The sequence below is a fragment of the Ciconia boyciana genome, chromosome 3 (assembly GCF_034638445.1).
Source record: "Ciconia boyciana chromosome 3, ASM3463844v1, whole genome shotgun sequence".
Taxonomy (NCBI): domain Eukaryota; kingdom Metazoa; phylum Chordata; class Aves; order Ciconiiformes; family Ciconiidae; genus Ciconia; species Ciconia boyciana.
This window is the reverse complement of record NC_132936.1, coordinates 73,611,051-73,628,393: the sequence shown is the minus strand read 5'-3', so window position 1 is coordinate 73,628,393 and position 17,343 is coordinate 73,611,051. Positions and strand designations below refer to the sequence as shown.

Below are 17,343 nucleotides of genomic sequence, written 5' to 3'. Positions count from 1 at the left end.
GGGTTTTTTGTGTGAATGGGAATGTAATAAGTTAAGGATGTATAAATGTTTTAATTGCTTTATGCTGTGCATGCAAAATCATACTGTTTTCATTAAAGTAGATGAGTAACAGGGGAATTAAAAATAGGAAAACAGTTGCACTGTATCAAGCTATAGCACAAAGTAAATAGTATTTATTTTCCTGCTCATTGCCCTAGTTTGATTTAGGCATTCTAACTGATAGCATGATGTAGGTGTGATAATTCATATATGTGAAAGTAACTAATTTTACAGCTAATTTATACATTTAAGTATATGTTCCAGCAACAAGGATTTCTATTTCTTCTTCCTCCCAAGAGAATTGTTTACCTGTCGATGCTTAGAAATACAGCAAGAACTCTCTCAACAGTACAGTCTTCCCAGTTACATTTTACTCCATTGATTGGTCTGTTTTTCCATCTTTTTTTTTTTTTTAAATCTCTTCCTAGAGATCAAAGACATTCTTTGCAACTAGAAAAATAAAGATTTATTGATTCACCTTACAGGTGTTGTCTGTCTTCTCATCAAAGCATCCATTTTTCTCAAACATTCAGTATAAGTGCTTACCTGTTTCTCATCTGCAGCAGCAACTAGCACTATTAAAACAAATCTGCAGTGTGGTCATTCAAGTAAGCCAGTAGATACAGAAGTATCCAAAAGAATATAAAACAGTGTAAAACATCCATGGAAGCAGTGCAAGCAAAACATCCATGGCAGCAGCGCACATTAAGTAAGCCCCCAATACTTCCTAAGAGTTTCAAAGCAACATGCATGAGAATTAAGAAGTGGTAGTTTAACCGTGCAATTACAGTTATGACTTTATCTGGTGAAAGGTGTTGGATATTCGTTTAAAGTGAACCGCAGTCCTGAAGATTTACCTTTTGCTGTCTCTTTTTTTTTTGGTGCTTAAACACTAGCCCAAAGCGGACTTATTTTTCGTATCATATTACTTTCCTCTTTTTAAAAAATGAGGTGTCCTTCCTAACATTGTCTTTGCTACAGGTTTTGTGTAAGATTGTGAAGGATCTCTGCAGTGATGCCGTAGAACTGCGTAACTAAAACCAGGAGACTCCTCTCCAAACTATCTAAGAAGATCTGCTCTTTCAGCCAGTATGGGGATATTTGTTATCAAGGAATGCCATGGGATTGGTTATTTATTGTCAGATTCTGGCTTTGTGCTCTTGTCCGCACTAGCAAGATTAATTTCTGTATTTCAGCAGATGCCCTTTGCTGCTGGATGCCAGCAACAAAACGAAGCCAGTAGTGTAGGTAAGATTCAGGCATTTACCCAAGCCTTTCGGTGTAAGTGGCAAAAACATCTGAATGCAGTCTCCTGAGCAAAATTTCTGGCTGCAAGTGTGCAAAGATTATGAGTCAGGCCCCCTAATCAGGATGCAATTTTTAAGCCTAAAAAGGAAAAGGGTGATTGCTTTTTAATTTCTGACCTGGTGAGTTGCACTTGGGTCATGATTTCCTACTTTTCTCCCAAACCACAGCGGATAGAACTTGCTGTTGCTTGGAAATGAAGAGTCTCATGTGATCCCACAAGCAGGATCTTGGGGAAGCCCCTCCCTTCCAGCCAGGTCCATAAAACGAAACGGTGAACTGGCAATAGCACCCCAAGGCCTCTCCTCCCACCACTGCTGCGTTGGCAACGCAGCCACGCAAGGGACTGAAATGTACCTGTACTTCAGACAATGCCCAAGGACAAGAATAGCTCCAAATAAGCCATCAGGACATATTGGGGACATATGTTGTATAAAGAGGATGAAGCTATTAAACAGCTCAGCGCTGAGTGAACGCCATTCACCCTACGCATGGTGGGAAGCGGTTCTCTAGGAAAAATAGCATGATTAATTAGATGCTCTATCATACGCCATATGTACAAGGGGGTCAAATTAAGGTTGCATGAGCAATCTTAATTTTGTAATTTCCGCGCTTGCCTAAAGCCTCATCCCCAGTAGACAACAGCCCTGCTTTAATCATCCCAGCAAAGCTGCAACGAGAAGAGCGATCCCTCTCTTCCCCCACGAATGATGTTACATTGAGCGTAGAGGCGTGGGATCTCAATGCTGTGTTAGACTCTTCTAAATCACCGTAATATTAAACCTTTCTACTGCTGTCATCGCTGTAAAGAAAGATATGACAGTGCTACCACAGCACACCTAGGCCACGGGGGCCCTGGCGCCCGCCAGGTGGGATGCGGCCCCTCGCCGGACCCCGGAGGGGTGTCCCGAGGCCTGCCCCAGCGGGAGAGGGGCGAGCAGGGGCCCACGGCAGTGCTTTGGGCAAGCCGGGCCCGGTCGCGGCTCCCCGCGGGGCCGGCTGCGAGGGCAAACCCCTGCAGCGGGAGATAGCGAGAAGCCCAGCCGCAGCCCCTGCCCCGCGGGTGCCGGCCCCGCTCCCCGCGCAGCCCCCCGGCCCCGAGGGCAGCCCGCGGCGGCAGGGGCGGGCCGGGGCAGGTGGGTTAGGTCGGCCGGGCCGGGCCGGGCCGCGCCGCAGCCAGGCCGGTGGGGCGGCGGCGCCCGCAGGGGTCGCTCGCGCGGAGGCAACGGGCGCGTCGCGGGGGCCGGGCCGGGCCGGGCCGGGCCGGGCCGGGGGCGGCGGGGCCGGGCGGCGCGCAGAAGTCGGCCGCGAGTTGCAGGCGGTCGGCGGCGGAGCGCTGGCTGTAACTTGACACCGGAGCGAGAGGCCGAGCGGAGAGAGCGAGCGAGAGCGGCGGAGGAGGAGAGGAGAGGAGAGGAGAGGAGCCCCAGGGAGCGGGATGGTGACCACCTCCTTCCCCTCCCCTTAGCGGCGCTCCGCAGCAGCCGCCGCCGCAGCGCCGGGGACTCTCGCCTGCCTGCGGGGCCGGGGGCAGCCGGCGATGGGGACGGGACGGGTCCCCTGAGCTCCCGGGAACTTTCCCCGTCGCGGGCAGCCGGAGCCGAGCAGGCGGATGGAGGATGCGCTTTCCTCGGCGGGCTGCGTGACCCGGCGGCGGCGAAGGGGAGGATGAAGAAGCAGCAGCACGGCGGCGGCGGGGACTGCCCGGCGCCCCGGCCCCCAGCGGCGGCGGCGGCGGCGGCGGGAGGGGGCCCGGGCCGGGGCCAGGGCGGGGGCTGGAAGAGGCGGCGGTCCCTCTCGCTGCTGCCCTTCCTCTCGCTGCGCGACTACGGCTTCTGCATGGCCGCCCTGCTGCTCTTCTGCCTGGGCTCCCTCTTCTACCAGCTCAACGGGGGGCCTCCGCACTTTCTGTTGGACCTGCGGCACTATCTGGGTAAGGGCGGCTGGCGGCGGCGGCGGCGGGGACTTGTTGCGGCTCCTCCTCGCCCCCCGTGGCGGCTGGGCTGGGGCCTCCCTCCGGCGCCGGGGGGGGCGGCCGCGGGGCCCCCCGGCTTCCCGGGCGGCGGGAGCGGGGCCAGGGGCGGCGGGAGGCCGGGGCTGCCCGGGAGGGGTGGCAGGCGGGACGCGGGGCGGTGAGGTCTGACACCGAGGTGGGAAGGGCCGACGGCGCCCGGGGAGCAGGGCGCGGGGGTGCGCCCTCTCAGAAGTTAATTTTGGCGAAAGGTAGAGTCCTCTTGAGACCCTTCCCCAGACCCGAGACAGATCTGCGGCCGGGGGCGGCTCTTTGTCTGCGCGGTGACCGTCGCAGAGCCGGGTCTGCCGGCTACCTCTTGCCGTCAGGTCGGGTCTGAGGCGGCAGCGGAGGGGAGGGCAGCGCTCGCTGCCCGCGGGTCGCGCAGCGGGGGAGCTCGGGCGAGCGGTCCTGTCAGCGGCCCCGCACCCCGCTCAGGTGCGCTGTGCCCGCCGGGGGGGAACGGGATTACAGATGGCTCATGGCAGAAGGTGCTGTTGTAAAAATAGAAAAACAAACAAACAAACCCCCTCAAACAAACAACCAACCCAAACACGTATACTTGGTGAACGCAGCATCCATCCATGTGCAGCTGGGTTGCTTCTGGAGAGAAAGGTGTGCACTAGCAGGGTCAGAGCAGCAGCGCTCAAACGCTTGAGCTCACGCCGGTGCTTTGCCACAGCCTGCTGACCCCGAAGGAGGTGCCCCGGCGGAGCAGGTACAAGCCTCGCACTGTGGCCTGTAGTCCTCATCCTGCTGTTGAGCACAGGTTTGCACGTGGTTTTTCTTTGTGCCCAGTTTCCACATCCGTAAATGTCGCTTCCCTGCTTAACAGAAAAACAGTGCATTATGAGGCCATGTAAGTACCTCAGACTGGCAGGACTAGTTCAAACAGGGAACAAAACCTAAGGGTTTCTCCATATGGGAGGATTACTACAGAATAATTTGCGGTGTGAGTTTGTTCCATGTTAGCTGCTCTGTGTTAGTTCTCTGGGAAGGTAAGCTTTTGGTGGTACACGCTGCAGAAGGGCAATCCATAAGAGACTGTGTTAGCTTGCAAACAAAAATACAGTACTTGTATTTCAGAAAAATAAGCTGAAAATCCCTGTCTGCTTGAATGTATTTTATTAATATCTTGGGAATACAAGTCGGTGTGTGTGTTGCTTTTCTTTAAGGGAAAAGTATCCCATGTCTTCAGTTAACTGATGAGAGGGTATGGAGAGGACACAACCAGCATCTTGTGGGAGGTGCACAGCAGTAGGACAAGAGGCAACAGACACAAGTTGCAAGAAAGGAAATTCCAATGCGATATTGGAAAAAAAAAATTCAATGCGAGGGTGGCCAAACATTGGAATGGGCTGCCCAGGAAGGTTGGGGTGTCCTTGCACATATTCAGAACTCAGATGGACAAGGCCCTGAGCAAGCCAAGTCAATTTGTCCCTGTTTTGTTGGGGGGATAGGACCAGCTCAACAGAAGTCACTTCCAGTTCTTGTTACTCTGTGATTCTACTGTAACTGGAGGGGAAAAAAAAAAAATCAGTGAAAAACAGGAGAAGAAGAAACGCCTTGAATATTGCTTCTCAGACACAACAGAGTATTGCCTTTTTGGCTTGGGTTTTAATGACTTTTTTTTCTTCCTTTAATGTTATAATTAGGAAGAAATTCCCCTACTGAAGAGGAAGTGGACAAATTTTCCACCAAGGTAGAAGCAGGTTTTGCTTATAATTGATTGACTTTTTAATGGGATCAAGCAGAGATCTCTTTTTCAGAGAAAGGTTGATGTCAATTTTTACAATTTTAATCTTCATCAAGGATGGACATTGCTTGGCTTGTGTGGGAATAGGCTGCGAGAAACACAGGGTTATGCACTTTGTGGCCTTTTGACTGCTTTCGAGGGGTCTGGGAAATAAAACCAGGATCTATGACCCTAACCACCAGCCAGTAGTTACGTCTCTGCTGGAAAATCTTCTGAGGCCTGCAGATGAAAGGCTTGGAAACCACTGTGTCTGGTGGATGGGTCATGATAATTTTTGTGAGGCGCTCAGCAAGTGCAGGAAAGCCTTTATTCTGTGTGCCTGAACGTGATGAGCCTCTGGCAAAGGAGTGCACTCTTCTTTGAAAATGGTTTGGGTTTTTTTTTTGAAGTGTTAGATTCTCTCAGGAGAAGGTAGACAGATCTATTAATATCTATCTGTTAATGAATGTCTGCACTTGTTATATCAGTTAGTATAGGAATTTCCTCTCTGTGCCTGGGTCACCTGTGATGTTGAGGAGACAAGGACTTGTCTAACATCCTGCAGCAGACCAGTGGCTGAGAGGGAAGCAGAGTCCTTGAGGCTGGAGTCCTAGTACCCACTAAGACAGGACAGTGCTGCTGCCTCTGCAGGGAAGTGGAACATACTTTGTCTGGATGCTAAGGTGCCTGTTTGCATGCGACTTTCTAAAGTTATTTTACACTTCCTTGGTGTACAGTTTCACTTGGGTTGTCAAAGTTGATCCATGTGGATGACATTGCTAAAGGTTATTTTTTTTGTACTGAGTGTAAGTTTTGCAAGAATGGTGCAATCTACTTGAGGTATCCAGCTGGGAAGGCTTGCAAATTATGAACCATTTTTTTGTAACCAGTAGTCTCGTTATCGTCCAGGGAACTAACAGAACTGTTTAGAGGAATAGGTGGGTATTGGACATCCAGTCCTGCTAACTACCAAAGCCCTACATACATACATGTGTGTTTTATACAACAGTTGGACTAGTCAAGTCACATGATATTAAAAAAATTAAACATTTTTTTTTTCCCCTGAAGCCACAGATCCAGTGTACAAGCAACTCTTTCCTTCCAGTCCTTCCAACCCACAGTTTATAGTGTTAAAATTTAAATCCCCAAACAGAAAGGAACAGTTAGTTTGCAAACCATGTTTGCAATGTGTGCATTTTGCAACTTCCCTTACTGCATTTAAATCTACAAGAACCAAGAAGGTCTAGACCAAAGGGAAAATTGATTTCTCTGTTTAACTACTTTGTGGCCTCCACCACGTGGGGAGGGGATCATCTTGTCTGGCTTTGGGTTTTTTATTTGCATTACAAGTTTCAGTGCGCTGCTCATGGCTAGTGATGTTACTCTGGTGGGAATGCTTGGATGTTTTTTACCTCAGAACTTGAAAGGATGTTCCTAAGTAACAACACAAAACTTAAATAGCAATAGGGATAGAAATCACACCTGCATCAGGCAGGTGTGTGCATAAAAAAAAATCTAGGCAGCGTGAAAACACTGGGGTTGAGAAATTTTCATTTTGGTCTTAGGCCTGCATCATACACTGTGGAGGAGGAGGAGTAAGTTTATTTTCAAAGGAATTAAGTATGAAGATTTGTTAGTTCTATGAACTTTCCTTTGGTGGTGGTGGTGATGAGTGTATTTTCCAAATATTCAGACTACTAGTAATTTTTTTTTTTCCTCCTGGATCAACTTCTCTGGTGTCTTGGACCAGCTTCTCTGGTGTCCTCTCCATATGCATCTCCTTTTTTGTTTGATTGCTGTACTGATTGGGGAGAATCTGTTGGAAAAACATTTTGGCAGTTTATAGGGGGATAAGGTAGTATTCAGTATTTCCACTTTGCATCGCCTTCTCTTCTCTTGTAAAACTCTAGCAGAGTCATATGGAGCAAATGAGAGTAAATTAGTAGATACATAGCTGTGCTTGGTTATTTATTCTGTTCTGACTTCAAGCTCATAATAGTTCAGAGGACAGAAAGGTCTGTGGAAAGCTAATAGTTTCTGCTGTCTGTTCTGGCTGTGGTTCACAGGAACATGGCACAAATTTCACACTGTAGTCATCCCATCAGGATAGTTCTAGAGCCCGGCATGTAATCGGTGGGGGCGTGGACATTAGTGGGTTATTTCTAAAGAATCTGTGGAAGATACTTAAAAGCACAGCCGTTGCCAGCAGGCTTAAATTTGCTGTATGGGGGTGCATACCAGTCCTGGACCATCTGTGAGTTCCAAAAAACCAGAAAGTTTAAAAACTGCTGGGCTTTCCAGTAATAAACTTGAGTATTGGGACTTGCACAACATCTATGAGGTCTTGCTTGTTGATTCTGCCAAGGTAACCCTGGCTCACTGATCAAAAACCAACTCCAGCAGTGGGAGGAAGTGAGAAGAGTCTTCCCTCAGATGAGTGAGACAGAAATCATAAATCTTGGACAGCCCTGTGGCTTTTGGGGAATGCACTGGGGACTCCATTCCCTTGCAACTGTGGTGGTTTTGCATTGCTTTATTCTTCCCTGCTTTGGCTTGTGATGTATACATGCTTCATAATATAGAAATGAGTCTTTCCAAGGGCTGGTAGCAACCCTCTAATGGCCAATAAAAAAACCAAAATCTTTTGATCTTCAGTACTTGCAGTGCAAACTTGTTATTGTTCGTGTCAATTAAAGCATTTCCCCTGTTGAAGTCCCCAGGAGCCTGCCAACAAGTACACAGGTTTGATTGCATGTGGAAGTTGCCTATGCTTCGGCTTCCTATGCAAGACAAAAGACTTAAGTGGCCAGTTGTGTTCTTCAGGCAATCTCTAAATTACTCTGTACTCTCACTCTTCATGCCACTGGAAACTCAGGTATTTTGGCCAGATGTGCTCAGTAGGCTTAAAGTTGTCACAACAACAGTTATGTTTATTTTGGACGCAGGGCGGAATATAACCATAATTTTGTCAGATAGAAGAAGCAGAAAGAAATCTGAGTATTTGGGGGGCTTGTAACAAAAATCTTCAAAATACTTAAAACTAAACACAAAGTGAAACTTTTTTTTTTGTAATCGAGGTGGTATGAGTTGGCTTTATTTCAATAGGGTGTTTTTGGGTTGGTTGTTTTTTTTGTTTGGGTTTGGGGGTTTTTTTGTGTTTTTTTTTCCCTTCTGAAGTGTCTGGTTTTTTCCTGTTAACATGTTAAGAGAGGGACAAAAAAGAAAAACTGACTATCTAAAGCAAACAATAAAAGTGAGTGACAGTGTTTTGTATACAAATTTTATTCCTAAAATGGGGAGGGAACAACAACAGTTGGGAGTTTTTGGAGGGGGGTGGTTTGGGTTTTTTATTGTGGTAATACTGCATGTATATCTAAAATGATGGAAAGCATGGAATTCTTCAGAGCAAGCTTTCCTAAACAATAAAAGCACCTATCGTGCTCCATTATAGGTGAACAGCATGCTGCTTTTTTATGGCCAAAAAGGGTTTATCTCATCCAGTTTTGTTTTGCACATGGATCATGAATCCTTTACAGTTTGAAGGCCCTTCAGGTGTGTGAGTAGGAGAAACACACTCAAGGAAAGATGGTTAGGTCTATGGATGAGGTTTACTGTATGGTGACACAATACTTGTTTCTGAAATTAATATGCTTTTAACAAGGCCCTGGTTATGTTCTTATTGACAATTTTTTTCTTATAGTTTTCAATAACATGTAGTGTTCTCAGAAGAGCTATTCTGTACTTTAAAGCATTTTGATTTTTCTCTGGCTTGTCAGTGGATTGTTTAATTCCATTGCACTTGGAATTTATTACATTTAAAAATTCATTAACATTGTAAGGAACTGAAAGGTCAGTTTAGAAGCTGCTTCCTAAAGCCTTGAAAAGAGATGGTCTGAACCAAAATGACAAGTCTGTAGCTGTACCTTTCTTAATTAACTTTTCTGTCCTCTTTGGACTTCCTCATTTTGCTATTGTGAATGCGGTATGTATTATCTTTTAGATAAAATATGTTTGGACTTCCATTTATGTTGCTAAGCTCTCAAGTTATAAGTGAGCTTTTTTGGAAGACAAAAGATGTGCTTCATCTCCAAGAAGCTTTTGTTAAAAGGCTGCATGACTTGCTCGTCACTCACAGCTTGTCCGATTGTAAGATTAACAAAGCTCTACCTAATACATGATGGTGTCAAGGAATACTCTGTGGAGAACCAGAATGCACCTCGTTTTATGACTGACTCAAGCCTTTTACTTTCAAAAAGATGAAGTGGTTACTGGACTACATTATCCTGGCTGGCCATAAAACACTGTGTACAGTGAAGTCATAGCAAAAAATGTTTAAGACTGTGTGAATGTGTTGTGATGATATTCAAAATATATTTGGAAAATTGGACATCATTTATTCAAAGATGTGTATTCTGCTTTAAAATCAGACTCCAGTCTGGGAATCAGGTATTATGTATATGCAGCTGTGTACATTTTTCTGTTTCGTATTGTCAACTTTTGTCTGTTGACAAAGGATTTAAAGGATTAATTCAGTTCCTGATGAGAGGGAATATTACTACAGCTTTTAAAAAGATATATTTGTTTTTTGTTTACTTTCAGATTATATGACAGTGGGGTATATACACCTGTGAGAGGACAAGTCTACTGGTTAAATGGGGTGTTCCACTTGGGCTTGGGGAGATGAAGGAGGCTTCAGTTCCCTGCCCTGAGAGACTTCATGTGATGTTGAACAAGTTGTGTGTTAATTCTGTCTGCATTTAATCCCCTGTTGTCCAAAGGACATTTTGAAGATAAATAAGTAACAAAATATGATATTCTCCGATATTACAGGGATCATAGCCATAGAAATACTTAAAGGGAAAAGATACTTGTGATAAATCCTATTGTCGTGGAGTGATTTTGGCCATGGCAAAGAGGTAAGGCAGATTGAGAGTGTTAGAAGGGAGTGCCTGCATAGGCTGAGGCAAAGTCAGTGGTCCAGCTACTTTTCTTTCAAGGGTATTGCCACTGTTCATTAACACGGTCTCTGTGCAGTTTTACTTCAGGAGTTATTGCTATAATTGGTTTCCAGAGTCTCATCAAAGGGCATCAATTTTTATATGTGTCCTCATATAGAAGACTTCATGCCCAGGAGAATGTAGCCGGGTCACTTATTTCTTGTTTCCAGTGGTGCTGCTTAGACTTAATTTTGCAAAATGAAAGTAAAAATATAGTTTCTTGAAGCTTCATTCACCCGAAGCGAATGGCAAGCACTTTGCGCTCTGTCAGAGAATACTCAGCCAAAATGAATCGTGGCTGTCATGGGAGGAAAAAAGTGGTTGATGCAGTGGTTCTGATATTTTCACGCGAAATTACGGAGGAGGAAGATTGCTTTTGCTTAGGGTTTGACAAAGAACGATAGGCATTAAAGGCTGCCAGAAAGGGAGACTCTCTAGCAAAAGTAACTCATACAAAAGCTTCAACACTTCATGCTCTATGGGGAAAATGAAGGCTGTCTAATTGTTTTTTTCGTTAAAGGATCTGAGATTAACATCTCTGCTAGCTCTACTGCACTGATTCCTGATAAAACTGTTTTGAAATCAATAGCACATGTCAAAATCAGCAGTGACAGTAAGTGGAAGTTTTTCATTTGTTATTTAGTTATAGGTCTAGATTGTCAAAATTTGTAGAACATATGATGAAGGTATAACAGAGGAACTTGATTTTGATGTGATTTTTGGTGGGAACAGTCTGTAAAATGGTTGAACAGGTGAAACAAGATCCTAGGACTCTTCTGACACAAAAGCTTGAAACAGTAAATACAATGGGATAAAAAGAAAGAGAGCAATACATTTATTTTTCATGTCTCATATTTTTCCGGTATCCTCTTCTACTGCCTGTTTCCAGCTGGTAATCGATTCTTTCTTCCCCATCCTCTTCTTCTGATCCCATCATTTAAATTCATATATTAATAACAAGAGTGAGTTTCTAATGTCTTTTGTGTCTGGCAAGAAACTGGAATGAGTGAAATTGCTTGAGTGTGTTTTGTATGATAATCACCCCATTTTTTTGGACATAAATTTTGGGCACTGAAGAGAGCCCTTCTTTCTGGGTTGTTGTCTTAGCCTTGTGTGAAAGTACTTGCACGTTGTTAGCTTCCAGCTCCTGTAACCCCTTCAAGAAGAGCACTGCTGGTTATTTTGGTCTCGTAGCTGTCCCTCTGTGCAAAGGCAGGTTTGCAGGTGAGATATAAGAGTTTACATTTTCATCTTGGACTGGAGAAAAAAGTCTGTTTATAGGTTTTTTTTGGAAGTTGTGACTTTGCACCTGCTGCTGACCCCCTGCGAGCACTGTTTTAAATGGCAGTGCTGTGAAAGGAAGCCCTGTGTGCTTCCGCTGTTACGAGTACGGCCAAGGGGGTGAATAGCCACTCTGTGTGCTCAAGCGAGTGTGTGTGAACACACTTAACCAAAATAAACTACCACACTGTTATTCAGGGCAGATAATTTTGAAGGATGTGTTTACAGCCCTTTCTAATTGGTTTGTCTTTCCTGAAGAACTGGGTGGATGGAGGAGGACCCCCTGCCCCCCTTCTGTGCTGTTGTGCTTTTGGAGCAGTAAGTTTTGGAGACAGGGCTTGCAAGGGTCCAGGGGTTTACTCATTCTTACCATGGGGCAAGAAGGGGATGAGAATCCTTTTGAAATTGGTGAGAATTAGGTTCTTCTTTGGATCTCGCTGTAAGATTCGTATCCTTCTCAGCTGTTTATCTGGATTCCTGTCTTATCAGTGAGGGGAGAGAGCCACTTCAGGTCGTTACAGTTTATGATAGATGTATGATGCAAGTAGGATCAGCCCTTTTCAGAGATGTCAGTCATCTGTAGCCTTTTGCCATTAACTTGGAAGGGAACACCAGGCTTGAGTACGCTGCTGCTGCCTTCCCCTGGGCAGCAGAGGGGCTTGCCTGTAAGGCTGTCGTGGTTTAACCCCAGCCAGCAACTAAGCCCCACAGAGCCGCTTGCTCACTCCCCCCCGGTGGGATGGGGAAGAGACTTGGAAGAGTACAAGTGAGAAAACTCGTGGGTTGAGATAAAGACAGTTTAGTAGGGAACGCAGAAGCCGTGCACACAAGCAGAGCAAAACAAGGAATTAATTCACTGCTTCCCACGGGCAGGCAGGGGTTCAGCCATCTCCAGGAAAGCAGGGCTCCATCACACGTAACGGTGACTTGGGAAGACAAACGCCATCACTCCGAACGTCCCCCCTTCCTTCTTCTTCCCCAGCTTTCTCTGCTGAGCATGACGCCATATGGTATGGAATAGCCCTTTGGTCAGCTGGGGTCAGCTGTCCCAGCCGTGTCCCCTCCCAGCTTCTTGTGCAGCCCCAACCTACTCGCTGGTGGGGTGGGGTGAGGAGCAGAAAAGGCCTTGACTCTGTGTAAGCACTGCTCAGCAATAATGAAAACATCCCTGTATTATCAACATTGTTTCCAGCACAAATCCAAAACATACCCCCATCCTAGCTACTATAAAGAAAATTAACTCTATCCCAACCAAAACCACCACAAAGACCTAATCCGACCAGTGCAGCAGTGGGCCAAAAGCATAAGCTAAAAGCCTGTGGGGTTTTTTTAATTATTATTATGTTTTAAATTTCAAGTGAAAGCTGTGGAAAATGGTGACACATGGCTTTTCACCAAGGAAAGTCTCCCCATTGTTATTGGTGAGCAGGCAAGTAGATTTTCAAGCATAATTTATGTTTATATAATGAGGCATTTGTCTGTCTTTGTTTTAGAATCTGAGGATGTTTTAGACCTTGTTTTTTAGGTTGTTTGTTTTAGAATCTTAGGTTATTTGTTTTAGAATCTAGAGGATATTTGGAGACTGGAGGGGTGGATAGGAAGCGGAGGGCAATTATTTGACTGAAATTTATTTTACTCTCTTGCTCTTTAGAGGTGCACCTGAGGGAGGCAGACCCTCTTGTGTGGAAAAAAAATGTTTGGCTTTGTTTGTAAGCATGGAAGCACAATGATTAGGTTTGTATTATGGTTTCTAAGTACTAATGCTTTAGAAACAGACATTTGGATGCTTGCCAAAGCTTGCTTCTTATCACACTTAATGTTTCAGGGTAGAAGTCATCAGGAGGCTGGGATGGAGATCATGGAGCCCATGGCAGTTTGAGTAAAGAAGCAGTGCATCTCTGCCATATGTAAACAGTATGTTTTAGCACCCCTGAGAATGTTTATTTTAAAAACCTCTACTGGTCAAGTGATGGTTGGCTCAGTTTAATGTATCTGCCCCACAGAGAGAATGCCAACATAACATTGTACTTGTACAAGGTCACCAAACTGCTAGCAAGTGACAAATCTGTGAGATGAGCTACCAGTGGCTGGATTAAAAGCTGCTAGTCAAGGGGATATGACTTACTATTTCCACTTTTTTTTTCAATTTGGAAAGTCCTGGACATTTGGGGGGGAGGAGGAGGAGGTGCTCCTTCCAACTCTCCTTTTAGTTTAACAATAGGTGTTTCTAAAATACATACACAAATCTGTAACAAGTAAGTGAATGGTTCATAGCTTTTGCCTAATTACTACTAGGGACTGTTGTGAAGTCTCTGTTGTTGCTTGGCTTTTGATCAGAATGGCAGGTTACTTTGGAGGTAATTATGATTGTCTCAAAGATTTTTACATGATATTTCAGCCCAGAATTCAAAGCTTGCTCTTGAAATCTAAATTCTGTAAAATCTCCTAAACTTTGTTTGGGAATTCTTCTGCAGGTTAGAACTTGCATTGTTCTTCTGAATAGATTTTGTTTGTTTGTTTGTTTTTAGTTGTCTATTCAAAATATGAAGTTGTATACTTTTGCTCCATGGAAGTGACTTAAGTTGAAACAGACATGAGACCTGAAGGGGTTGGGGCGGATGGGAGATGTGAGAAAAAACCAAGCGTTATGATGTTGTTTCAGAGAGCGTTTGAGAATTGCCTCACAATATACCAGTTTCAGCTTCAATTTCAGATGACACCGTAATTTTGTGAATGCCTACAGTAATTGGTTAGTATTGTTATGACTTTGTTTATCTCATAGCAATTAGCAGGAGATAGCATTAAGTATGGCCACTTTTTTCCTTTTTTTTTTTTTTTTTTTGTATCAGAGAGGAGTTAAGTACGGTACCGATGTAGTCTTTCTTTCGTCTCATTTTCTCTCATCTGTTTTATTGCCTTCCAAGATGTGAGCACATCCTTTTCCTTCCAGTCCTCTTGTATTTATAGGTAGCTGCCCAGTCCTCTTGTTAATCTGTTCCTGTAAAACACTAGACCACGTTCAGCAGCTGGTGGTTTCCAAATCATGTCTTGCTGGTGGTCCTACTTCCTTCAGCCAGGTTCTCTTTCCTCAGTGGCTTGCATTATAAAGCAAATACTCTTGCCTCTTTTGTCTGACCTACATCTAGAGGAGAGCCATCTGAATCTGTGTGTTGAAAATCAGAAGTGGGATCTTAGAAGAAGTGTCCCACGAGCGTCCCATGCCTTTGCATTCTTAAAATGGAAGGTAAGCAAAAATGCTAATGAGGTACTTTGAAGTACACAGAAAAACCTTGGAGCTGGGATGTTGGTAGACCTCTTCTGTACAAGTTTAATGAGATTACAGGTAGAAATTGCATTCAGATTGGGCAGTACAGTGCCAAGAAGAGATTTTTAAGTGGGAGAGAACTAGTGGAGGGAAGAGGGGACAGACAGGTGTCTTGATGATCAGAAAAAGTTACACGAGATTTAGACTGTGTATGGCTTGTCTGTAAGGCCCTGACTCCTTCTTTCAGAGGTTCCCTCTGAAGTCAGCAGGGAGAGGCACAGGTGTCTCGAAAGAGCAACTCAGGCTACCTGTGTCTTTATGACAGCTGAGCCCCAGACTTGTACATGGAGAAATCCTTGAAGTTTGGTGGGAAGAATCTGGGTCGTCATGGTATTTATTCTTAGAAACATTGGTTGATGACAAGTGGAAGGCTTCTGAGGAGGAGGAGGGGGGAGAGGAGCCTGGAAGTTATGCTAGCAACATTTTTAGATGGGTAGGTCACTTCATGTCAGTGGGTCACTGAAACCTGAGTGCTTAGGATGTCTAAAAATAAAGACTACATAAAGCACTGGGAAAATAATACTGCAGGGGATATCTGTCCCTGCTTGATGGGTGGATTTGATGCCATGTTTGTTTCTCCCTAAGTCTCGCGGTTCCATGAAAAGGGTGTGTGACAACAGCTTTGATATAATCTGAAATTTTGCAGCAGATATTGTAAGGCAAAGGCTGTGAAATTGCTGACTTCTCAGTTTCTTTCATATCTGCAGCTGATTCTTCTTTCCTAGCAGAACTCCCCATACAAATCTACAGATTTCTTTTGTATTGCCTGTTGGGAGATATCACAATAAGTAAATTAGGATGAATAACAAAGTAGCAGGGCCTAAACCCTACCACTTGTGGTTGTTTGAGGGGTTGGGGGGGGGGTGTGTTGGTTTGGTTTGGTGTTGGTTTGGTTTGTTTTTTTTTTCCAGTTGTGTCATTTTGGTCATCACTGCATCTGTGCAGCAGGCAAATAGAGGTAACTTATGTATAAGTGAATGGTAGCAGAAGTATTGGCTACTGTTAGGAACAGGCATGGAGGCAGGAGAGACTGAGTTAGCTGCAATCTGAGGATGCATTGCCACTTACTGGCTGAGGGAATGTTGAAACCAGAGGGAATTTGGGAGGAAAGACAAGTTTGATATTTTATGAAAATCAAGGAGTAGCTGCTGTAGATACATGTCCCCTGATTGTTGAGTATTTCCCAAGCAATTAATTATCTGACAGAACTAAATGATTTTCAGCCACCCTCACAGAATCACAGAGTGGTTGAGCTTGCAAGGGACCTCTGGAGGTCACCTGGTCCAAGTCCCCGTGATCAAGCAGGGCCGCCTAGGGCTGGTTGCCCAGTACCACGTCCAGGTGGCTTTTGAATATCTCCAAGGATGGAGACTCCACAACCTCCATGGGCAACCTGTGCCAGCGCTTGGTTACCCTCACAGTAAAAAAGTGTTTCCTGATGTTCAGAGGGAACCTCCTGTGTTTCAGCTTGTGCCCATTGCCTCTGGCCCTGTCACTGGGCAGCACTGAAAAGAGCCTGGCTCTGCCTTCTCCCTTCAAGTATTTACATACATTGATAAGATCCCTCTGAGCCTTCTGATCTCCAGGCTGAACAGTCCCAGCTCTCTCAGCCTTTCCTCATGTGTAAGGTGCTCCAGCCCCTTCATCATCTTCGTGGCCTTTCGCTGGGCTCTCTCCAGTATGTCCATGTCCCTTGTACTAAGGAGCCCAGAACTGGGCACAAAGTACTCCAGGAATGGCCTCACCTTCTGGACAAGGGAACATGATTCGAGAATGTGCGAGGGAAGTCCTTTGCAAAGTAGGGGCTTCTTAGGAGGTCTTTTTCAGCACATGTAAGAGGGAGAGAGGAATCCGAGTAAATACCAGGTACTTGCATATTGTCTTGCTGTTGCAGATTTGTTTCTTAAATAACTTTTGAGCTGATGGAAGTTCATGTTAAGAACTGGATAATATTACCACTCTCTTGCTTGTGAAGTAGCCATTCTCAGAAGTGTGTTTAAATGAAAGCTGAAGTAGTAACTGCTGCTTTCTGTAACTGCGAGCTGTCTACATTGCCTCACTAATAATGAGCAAAACCAATCACTTAGTTTCATCCATTCAAGAGTATTTTTCTGGCGAGTCAGTCAAATTCAGCATGAGTTATTTAATTTTCTGATAAACAGCCTTACTCTATTAAGCCTGTTGCATTTTTCCCCTCTCTAGTTTTGAATTTGATGCTTGTCTCATCTAATCAATGAGGCAAATTTTGGCAAAGCTCTGGGTTTCTTTGTAGCTTAGCGGTTGTCTGGTTTTTGCACTATGCTACATGGAAACAGCTGACAGCTTCATTTTTTTTTCCCTGGAACATTTTGGTTATGAATGTTAGAAGCTGAAAGATTTTTAAATAGCATGAAGTGTCTTTCACCTTCTGACCCCAGCTCAAATACAGCTGAGGTTGACAGTAACTGGATCCTATTACTGTGCTGAGGTGTTCAGTGACTCACGTGCAGTAAGTTCATTGTGTAAGCTGTTGTGATACCATTGCTGGCACTGCCACTCTCCTCCTCGCTCTGCTGGCTCAAGGATACGGCACGTCAGGCCCAGCATGGGAGCGTACAGCAGCAGTGGAGGATCCAATGGGGTTTATCTGGTGGGGATCCCAATGGGCTGG

General features: G+C 45.1%; 1 protein-coding gene across 3 annotated transcripts in view; it reads left to right on the top strand.

Moving 5' to 3' along the window:
* The first annotated feature begins 2,603 nt into the window (after positions 1-2,603).
* Positions 2,604-17,343, top strand: part of UST (uronyl 2-sulfotransferase) — a 176,207-nt gene continuing 161,467 nt past the window's right edge. For 2 of the 3 annotated variants that reach the window (XM_072856146.1, XM_072856145.1), the window contains exon 1: positions 2,604-3,277. In XM_072856146.1, coding sequence (XP_072712247.1) covers positions 3,013-3,277 — 265 coding nt within the window. In that variant the 5' untranslated portion in view covers positions 2,604-3,012. The remainder of the gene's footprint in view (positions 3,278-17,343) is intronic. The other variant, XM_072856147.1, reaches the window with a different exon arrangement.